This window comes from Electrophorus electricus, chromosome 25 (genome assembly GCF_041902795.1).
Source record: "Electrophorus electricus isolate QZ-2024a chromosome 25, ASM4190279v1, whole genome shotgun sequence".
Classification (NCBI taxonomy): domain Eukaryota; kingdom Metazoa; phylum Chordata; class Actinopteri; order Gymnotiformes; family Gymnotidae; genus Electrophorus; species Electrophorus electricus.
Window position 1 is genome coordinate 12,945,001 of NC_137521.1, and position 10,000 is coordinate 12,955,000.

A 10,000-nucleotide genomic window follows, 5' to 3' on the forward strand; every position below is an offset into this window, starting at 1 on the left:
GGGGCGATGACCCGCACGATCCGCCTTCTCGCTTGATGTGAAGAGAGAACACAGACTGGGGATGAGAGAGAGCAGAAGAGGAGATGAGAAGAAAAGGTGTGTGTGTGTGTGTGTGTGTGTGTGTGTGTGTGTGTGTGTGTGTGTGTGTGTGTGTCTGTGAAGTTAGCCGCTCCTGGAGAACTTACCTTTGGCAGCCCTGCTGGGGCACACTGCGTCTGGGAGGGACTCTGACTGTAAGGGAGAGAGGCAGTTTTAAATGGGCCGCACAGTGACTTCCCAACAATAAACAAACATGCTATGGAAGCAGGTGTTCATCTGAAGGACAGTTGAGCAAAGAGCTCCAATATAATAATTCAGGAGGATTTGTGTTAAATTCTAGAATGATCTGTCTGTTCTAGACCTGGACTTGTAGTCATTATGGAAGGTGACCAGATGACACTACTGCATCTATCATGGAACTCACAACATATAAAATTACATATGAAGGTTCTTCTCAGAGAATTTATAAATGATCTGATATCAGGCAGAATTGTATTCTTCTTAGACCTTTCTCATTGTTGGCATCATTCTCTCTCTCTCTCTCTCTCTCTCTCTCTCTCTCACACACACACACACACACACACACAGAGTCAGAGCTGTCTCCGTTCTGTATCTGTACTGCGCAGTAGCTTTAAAACACCCTTGGGCCGATTACAATTTGACACAATTACTGTCCAAAGTTCTGTCACTAAGCAGATTAGAGCTGTAATTTCTTTATTGGACAGATCCTTCATGGGCGCTGAGCCTCTCCTCTGCCAACCCTCCTTGTCTGATGCTGAGGGCAGCCTGGTGTGATTGTGCATTATTAGCTCGCTGTGGTTTTCACGAGAAGCGCTCTGAGCGGTGGAGTGTGTGAGTGTGTGTGTGTGTGTGTGAGAGAGAGCGACGGCTGCGCTCAGCGAGCTTAGAGACTGATGGAGAGACGAATGAACACAAGCAGACGTGCCACAGCTGGCCCCCAGGCTGCTGTTGGATACGCCCTAATGACCTGGAAGCTTTTAATGTGTCGGAGGAAGGGCTTGGCCAATGGGTGCGAAGAGGCGGAGCATGCCGGTGGGTGTGTGTAATCCATATGTTGTAAAAGCCATTGTCTCAGATGAAGGTCATCTGCTGCTTGATGTATTAGTGCTGGACTTAACTCTCTATGTGCCCCTTTAATCTCTGTTCAGTTTGATTCAGTTCGCGTTAGTTATGACTAAATGTAACATTTTGCACTAGTGATGTCACTCAAACTCTGGGCTTCTCTTTCCCTGAGTCACTGTCTGGACTGAGCGTGACCACCCTTTCTTATGCCTCTGAATAGGACTTACAATGTGTGTGTGTGTGTCAGACTGTGTTTGTATATATGTATATGTGTGTGTGTGTGTGTGTGTGTGTGTGCGTGCATCAGGCAGTGTGTGTGTGTGTGTGTGTGTGTGTGTGTGTGTGTGCAACAGACATTGTGTGTGTGTGTGTGTGCATCAGACAGTGTGTGTGTGTGTGTGTGTGTGCATCAGACAGTGTGTGAGTGTGTGTGTGTGTGTGTGTGTGTGTGTGCGCATCAGGCAGTGTGTGTGCATGAGACAATGTGTGTGCCTGCATCAGACCGTGTGTGTGTGTGTGTGTGTGTGTGTGTGTGTGTGTGTTGTTTACCTCAGGTGTAGCTGTGTAAGCCGCTCCATTTCGTGTTCCATGTGCTCCTGTAGCTCACTTGGGCGCAGAAGGTCCTGACACACAGGACAGACCGGAGTCTGGGTATCACACACACCCTTCAGTTTACCTACAGGACAGGAGAGGAGGGCAGAGGTGATTACAAATTGTTTTCTGTTCCTGTTCGCAGAGGTGTCCCTGCCCACTTCAAGAAATGCGTCCGCCCACTCCCAGAGATGGACCCACCCACTCCAAGGAATACACCTGCCTACAGTTTAATTCCAATTAAAGTCAGATTCCATCATTGGCTCATGTATTGGGATGTTATTCGCTGCATCAGGTATATCATGGTTGACCCTAAACTCCACATGGAGGATATTGTTTAATAATAGCACTGTTGTGTATTGATAAGTCAGGCTTTCAGATTCTTTAGAAATAACAAATTTCTCCAATGAAAGTGACAGACAACCTCACCCACAAATCACCAAAAATTCTTGTGACTTATGGAAATCTAGTCTGAGATATACTTTAGGTATTTAGATTTTTAGATTTTTAGGTAGAAAATAATTCAGTGCAGTTCTACAACGTGATTGTTTTCTGCTGTTAATGGTGAATTGATTACATTAATAAAAATAAACAACAAATAAACCTCAGTCACATCAGCATGTACAGGTAGGGTTAAAGAGGAGGGGGAGGAGTCACATCAGCATGCACAAGTAGGGTTAAAGAGGAGGGGGAGGAGTCACATCAGCATGTACAGGTAGGGTTAAAGAGGAGGGGGAGGAGTCACATCAGCATGTAGAGGTAGGGTTAAAGAGGAGGGGGAGGAGTCACATCAGCATGTACAGGTTGAGTTAAAGAGAAGGGGGAGGAGTCACATCAGCATGTAGAGGCAGCGTTAAACAGGAGGGGGAGGAGTCACATCAGTCATGGCCTCCCGGCCGTAGGGACTGACAGATTGGAGAAATCTATTAGCCAAATGTCAACGGCATTGCAGGAAGTGGTGTGACAGGAAACACAGGGCGTCAGTTCCTGTCTGCATGCTTGTCCCCACCTATATCTCTCCTTAAAGCATCAGTAGTGTCTTCTGAAATCTGCACAGGCTGTTATGTAAAAAAGAAAACCAGTTCCCAGGGCAAACAGGGTCCCTGAACTACTCTAGACAGCAATTCTCCAGTGGAGTCTTGAATTATTGTTTGGATTCCAAAATACAGCTCATCAGTTGCCAAAATGCAACTATGGTGGACAAAACCTGCAGCGTCCTATAGGGTTCAAGTGTGTTCAGGTGTGTACAGTGCAGGCGTGTAGGGGGCAGGCATGTAGGATGCAGGCGTGTAGGGTGCAGGCGTGCAGGCGTGTAGGATGCAGGCGTACAGGCGTGTAGGCTTGTAGGATGCAGGCGTGTAGGGTGCAGGCGTGCAGGCGTGTAGGCGTGTAGGATGCAGGCGTGTAGGGTGCAGGCGTGTAGGGTGCAGGCGTGTAGGATGCAGGCGTGTAGGGTGGAGGCGTGTAGGATGCAGGCGTGTAGGGTGCAGGCGTGCAGGCGTGTAGGATGCAGGCGTGTAGGGTGCAGGCGTGCAGGCGTGTAGGATGCAGGCGTGTAGGGTGCAGGCGTGCAGGCGTGTAGGCGTGTAGGATGCAGGCGTGTAGGCGTGTAGGGTGCAGGCGTGTAGGATGCAGGCGTGTAGGGTGCAGGCGTGTAGGATGCAGGCCTGTAGGCGTGTAGGGTGCAGGCGTGTAGGATGCAGGCGTGTAGGGTGCAGGCGTGTAGGATGCAGGCGTGTAGGATGCAGGCGTGTAGGTGTGTAGGGTGCAGACGTGTAGGGTGCAGGCATGTAGGATGCAGGCGTGTAGGATGCAGGCGTGCAGGCGTGTAGGGTGCAGGCGTGTAGGCGTGTAGGGTGTAGGATGCAGGCGTGTAGGCGTGTAGGGTGTAGGATGCAGGCGTGTAGGCGTGTAGGGTGTAGGATGCAGGCGTGTAGGTGTGTAGGGTGTAGGATGCAGGCGTGTAGGCGTGTAGGGTGTAGGATGCAGGCGTGTAGGCGTGTAGGGTGTAGGATGCAGGCGTGTAGGCGTGTAGGGTGTAGGATGCAGGCGTGTAGGCGTGTAGGCGTGTAGGGTGCAGGCGTGTAGGCGTGTAGGGTGTAGGATGCAGGCGTGTAGGCGTGTAGGGTGTAGGATGCAGGCGTGTAGGTGTGTAGGGTGTAGGATGCAGGCGTGTAGGCGTGTAGGGTGTAGGATGCAGGCGTGTAGGCGTGTAGGGTGTAGGATGCAGGCGTGTAGGGTGTAGGATGCAGGCGTGTAGGCGTGTAGGGTGTAGGATGCAGGCGTGTAGGCGTGTAGGGTGTAGGATGCAGGCGTGTAGGCGTGTAGGGTGTAGGATGCAGGCGTGTAGGCGTGTAGGGGGCAGGCGTGTAACTGTTAGCCAGACGTTCCTCGCATGGTTCATCTCACACACATTTTCCTTCCTGGCTAAGGCTTATACATGAAGTTGGCCAACCTCACTGAATTATTGCGAGGTTTTCATTAAAGAGTGGCTTTGAAACAGCCTTTTCAGTTGGGTACGTTACAATGCCTGTCTCACCAAAATGAACACAGACAGTTCTGTCTCACCTGTAGTCCCCATTCAAAATGAACATAGATAGTTCTGTCTCATCTGTAGTCCCCATTCTAAGTGAACACAGTTCTGTCTCACCTGTAGTTCTGTCTCACCTGTTCTAAGTGACTAAGGTCGCATGAACACAGACAGTGAGGTTTTACTAATAATACCGTAACCTTCTTCAGAGCGTTGAGAAGGACCAGACTTCTATAGACCCGCCTCCATACTGAAAATCATACATTTCATTATAATAGCATCAATTTTAGCTTTTGTTTGCATGTTCATTTTAAACAGAAGGCTAAAGAACAACGTCCAACAGTCTCTCTCTCTCTCTCTCTCTCTCTCTCTCCCACACACACACACACACACACACACACACACACACACACACACACACACACACACACACACACACTAAACACCTGGGTGTAGAAAGGCTGCCAAAACCATTTTAATAGTATCTCTTCCTCTTCGCTGTAATATCTGCACTGATCTAAAATGCAGTTAACCAGTCCCATGCTGTTACGCCACGACTCGTCACACTCTGCTAATCCCAACATCAGTGGAAGTTTACAGGACGCGCTGGAAGGCACCGCGCACCCAGTCACACCCTAATGCCATGTGACAGCACACACACCATCTCTCCCCCACCCCCCGCACATCAGGATGACTGCACATGCCTGCATCCATATGACAGCTGCCATCGTCACGGCGACAGACTGACTCCAAGACGGCCGTCAGCTGACCTTTTCAGAATGCCACATCTCATCCGGACGTTCTGTCGCATTCCAACAATATGTCAGAAGCCAAAAGAGGACAGTGCTCCAGGCTTGTATCTCCCCGTGACACGCAGATGGGAGGGGTGGCGGTCACATGACACGGGCCCGAGCAGGAGAGGGATTCTGTCACGATGTCATAATGGAAAACAGTGATGCAGTGGTGCTGGCGGGAAAAATAAATAAATAAATAAATCGATCAATCAATCGGAGGCGGCTCATCCACATCGCCGTTTGATTCTGACCCCGCCCCCTTCCTCCGAACCAAGCTTCATGGGTTTGCTGACAGACCTGAGCCAAGCCTCCATCATCACAGAGGGTGTGAGCTCATTTAAGAGGCTGACGTAGATCCGGGTTTGGCGGGGTATCAGATCAAGCGCTCAACCAGTCTCTTCAGCCTGGGCCATGAATTTGCCTCTCCGTGCTATCGTAATGGGCACTACCTGTGGGTTATCTGAGGGCAAGCGGACAGCAGCGGTGTGTGTGTGTGTGTGTGTGTGTGTGTGTGTGTGTGTGTGTGTGTGTGTGTGTGTGTGTAGGTTTGGAAGTTCTCTGAGCAGTTATAAAAGCGAATTGGCCCACTCCACACCTGCCACAGGACGCACCCCACTCCTCTGGCCACAACACCGTCTGGTTCATATTTAAGACATCAAATGTTTTATTTTATACAGGGGGATTTCATCGGTTCTTAAATATGCTTTCTGAAGTGAGGGCGAGTACCAGTGGGTGGGGGGATACACCGGGTCTCACTGAGCTGGGTTTTATTGGAGAACATAATGAGGCATTGAGAGACTTTTTAATGGACAACATAACAGGCGATGTAGTAACACATCTGCTGTGGAAAGTCGTTTCCTTCATTTTCAAAGGTAAGTTTTTATTCTTTCTTTCTTTAATCAACTTGCAACGCTCAAGCCATCAGTGATGGCTGCTAACAGCCACATACCTCCAGCAGGGCCACTTCCAGAAGTCTCCTCTACAATAAACGCTAATGATCGTTCTGTAATATGTACCGTGATTAAGGACATTAGTGAACGGGAACTAGGGAGACCAATCATGTTACGCCAGGTAATCCTAGTGCACACAGCACCAAGAACTAGAATGTTCATCTGCACATTTCAAACTACTGATCAGGAGGTTTGATTGATGGCAAAAGCACTTCAAATATATTCTCTCTGATGAACCAATGGGCACCTTCTTTTTTGAGCCCCACCCTAATGGTATGACCATCCAATCAATATCTAGTGTGCCTTTAGTGCCTATTTAATGAGTGATCGGATCCACAGAGCCAGGCATATGGAACCCATGTGGTAAGAGACAGACACATCAGGACCTCTGACCTTAAAGCACAAAATCAGTTACAAAGTCCCGTAATGTAAAAGATGAATTTGAGATAAATGTCTCCCCCTAGACAAAACCGTGCACAGCTGTGCTCCTCAAGAGCCTGGCACTATAATACAAACCCTGATCCATGATCAGGGTTGCTCTCATATCCCTCAGCAATAAATGTCCTCATAAAGATGAAGGATAGGTGTCCACACAGGTGCCTGATAAAACTACAACACTCATCACAGGGAAAAGAGCTCTGGAGAAACCTGTAAATCCAGGTTGGTCCAGCAGGAACCAAGGACAGCTGGACTAGAGTCTGAGACAATTGCTGTATTTGTAGCCTAATCAACAGTAATGAGTCAGTATGGTTAACTGGGGTTCAGTTTAAATCAGAGTCTTCTTTTTCATATCCTAATAATGTTAATGACAGCATGTAGGATCAGAGTACAGCCACCGCCCAACACCATCCATCAATCACTGTCCAGCATCATCCATCAATCACTGTCCAGCACTAGCCATCAATCACTGTTCAGCACCATCCCTCAATCACTGTCCACCACTTTCCATGAATCACTGTCCAGCACTATCCATCAATCACTGTCCAGCACCGTCCATCAATCACTGTCCAGCACTATCCATCAATCACTGTCCAGCACCATCCATCAATCACTGTCCAGCACTATGCAGGAATCACTGTCCAGCACCATCCATCAATCACTGACCAGCACCATCCATCAATCACTGTCCAGCACCGTCCATCAATCACTGTCCAGCACCATCCCTCAATCACTGTCCACCACTTTCCATGAATCACTGTCCAGCACTATCCATCAATCACTGTCCAGCACCATCCATCAATCACTGTCCAGCACTATCCATCAATCACTGACCAGCACCATCCATCAATCACTGTCCAGCACCATCCATCAATCACTGTCCAGCACTATGCAGGAATCACTGTCCAGCACCATCCATCAATCACTGTCCAGCACTGTCCATCAATCACTGTCCAGCACTGTCTAAAAATAACTGTCCAGCACCACACATCAATCACTGACCAGCACCATCCATCAATCACTGTCAAGCACTATGCAGGAATCACTGTCCAGCACCATCCATCAATCACTGACCAGCACCATCCATCAATCACTGTCAGGCACCATCCATCAATCACTGTCCAGCACTGTCTAACAATAACTGTCCAGCACCACACATCAATCACTGTCCAGCATCATCCATCAATCACTGTCCAGCACTATCCAGGAATCACTGTCCAGCACCATCCATCAATCACTGTCCAGCACTGTCCATCAATCACTGACCAGTACTCACTGTCCAGCAATAACCTACAATCACTATCCAGCACTATAAGGCACTCACTGTCCAGCACTAACCTATAGCCACTATCCAGTACCCATTGTCCAGAACTGTCCATGACTCACTGTGCAGGTCTATCCATCAGTCACTGACCAGCCTCACTGACGTGACTGAATGAAGCGATACTGCAAGGTTGTTAGCAGTGTTGCCATGTCTAGTTATGTATAGCTTAGCTAAAGCTACTTAAGCCTCATATTTCTCAATCAGTTACTGTCCAGCTGTGTAAAGCTAGCTATAGCTAGATTACTTATGTCTAACTATGCCTAGCTATTCACTATTACAAATGCAATTGTGATTTTAGCTACAGTACAACTACAGAAATTAGTGCAGATATAATAATAATAATAATAATAATAATAATAATAATAATAATAATAATAATAATAATAATAATAATAAAGTCCTATTTATATCATGCCTTTCAGAAAACCAAAGGACGCTTTATATTATGAAAAGTTGAGTTTAAAGTTTAAACTTTAAAGGGAGTGAGAGCTCAGCAGTCACAAGGTGTCAATGGAAGGCAGAGTAAGGATGAAGGAGCTCGGATTGACGGGTCAAGGCTCGGAATGGCGGGTGAAGGCTCGGAATGAGGGGTCAAGGCGCGAAATGACGGGTCAAGGCTCGGAATGACGGGTCAAGGCTCGGAATGACAGGTAAAGACTCAGTATGGTAGGCCAAGACTTGGAATGACAGTTCAAGACTTAGAATGATGGGTAAAGACTCGGTATGGCAGGCCAAGACTCGGAATGACGGTTCAAGACTCGGAATGATGGGTCAAGGCTCAAAATGATGGTGTCAAGGCTCGGAATGAGGGGTTAAGGCCATGTACGGCTTTGGAAGTCAGTAAACGTATAATCCCGATAAAGAAAGATATTGGTAAGTGGTGAAGGAAGTTGAAGAAGGAAGTGTGTGATGTAGACAGTTCTTGGTAACAGTGAGGATTGCTGAGTTTCAAATGAACTGAAGCCAGTTTAGGGTTTTAGCAGGGAGTCCATTATGAGGGGAGCTGCCATCATCGATGCAGGAGAAAACAAAGGAGTCTGCCAGTATTTTGGCATCAGCATTGTTAAGCAAAATTGCACAAATGATCAAATTCAGTCTTAATATGGGGTCATGTAAACAATTTTAAATGAGGCTACAAGGCTCTTAATGACTAGCACTAGTTTAATGGGTTTTCACAGTGCCACATTCACAGTGAGACTGAAGAAGTTAGAAGCCAGTGTATCAGGGCCAAACGTCAGCAAGGTTTAACAGCAGAAACAGCAAACAGGTTTTTACTTTCCATCCTTAACTTTAAGGGAGTTATCCTGACTAGAACCGAACAATAAAAAAGGATGGAGTTTACAATTCATTACAATCTCGTAATACAATAACCAAAGCAGTGACTACACGAAATCTTCATGGCTCTCGTGACATTACTGCAGAAAATGCTAATGAAACAGATGCAAGGTAATGTAAACATGGTTTACTGACACACTTCACTGATTTAGTGTAACCACTGTCATTATGCAGCAGTCAGACACAAACTACCACGTGGCCTAATGATCGTCAGTCATCGGTCTTACCAACCCACGAGTTCCCTGCTCCCCTGCTGCTGGCTTCAGGCTGATTAGTTGCTGAAGAGGAGAGATGAAATTTCTCACCAAGATGTCCTCAGTCCACCAGTTCACTGTCTACTCCTCTGATTTACACACAGGCATCTTTTGCACTGACTAAACTACATGTGAATCGCTGGAATTGCAACGTCTCATCGAATGCTTCAGCCACTGTACCTGGTTCAAATGTCAGTGAGGGTACCAACTCAGGGAGTAAGAGACAGGGAGAAATAGATAGAAATATAGATATGATGGCTAAATAGAGAGATAGGGAGATAGAGAGACCGACAGAGAGAGAGAGAGAGAGAGACAGGGAGGGAGGGAAAGAGAATGTAATCAGTGATGTTGCAAGCTAAAGTCTCAGAGAAATAACCTGAGTAAGTCAACAATGTCAAAATGGCTTCTGGAGTGTGATGTTCTGGGCTGTGTGTAACTGCACACTCACACCAGATGCATCACAGCATGACAAGCATTTAACATGTGTGTTCATTCCACTACATGTCACACGTCCTGCACAATGACCTCACTGCCATATTTACGTCACAGTGTAAACCATGGCATGTTGTAAACTCCTCTGTAAATAACTCCCTGTGCTAGCCACATGACTACTGCCCTCTTTACTGTCTCTCTGAGACCTGAGAAGTCATCAGATAGAGTTA

The 10,000-nt window shown here is 47.3% G+C and overlaps 1 protein-coding gene across 3 annotated transcripts in view; it reads right to left on the minus strand.

Moving 5' to 3' along the window:
* The window catches only part of rnf220b (ring finger protein 220b), a 42,346-nt gene that overhangs the window by 12,038 nt on the left and 20,308 nt on the right, over nucleotides 1-10,000 (minus strand). For all 3 annotated transcript variants that reach the window (XR_014119980.1, XM_035522080.2, XM_035522079.2), the window contains exons 3-5: nucleotides 1,672-1,798; nucleotides 186-231; nucleotides 1-55 (exon numbers count right to left, since the gene is read on the minus strand). The exon at nucleotides 1-55 is cut by the window's left edge and continues 38 nt beyond it. Coding sequence is in view for 2 of the 3 variants with exons in the window: in XM_035522080.2 (XP_035377973.1) it covers nucleotides 1-55; nucleotides 186-231; nucleotides 1,672-1,798 (228 nt within the window). In the remaining variant the exon portion in view is untranslated. The remainder of the gene's footprint in view (nucleotides 56-185; nucleotides 232-1,671; nucleotides 1,799-10,000) is intronic.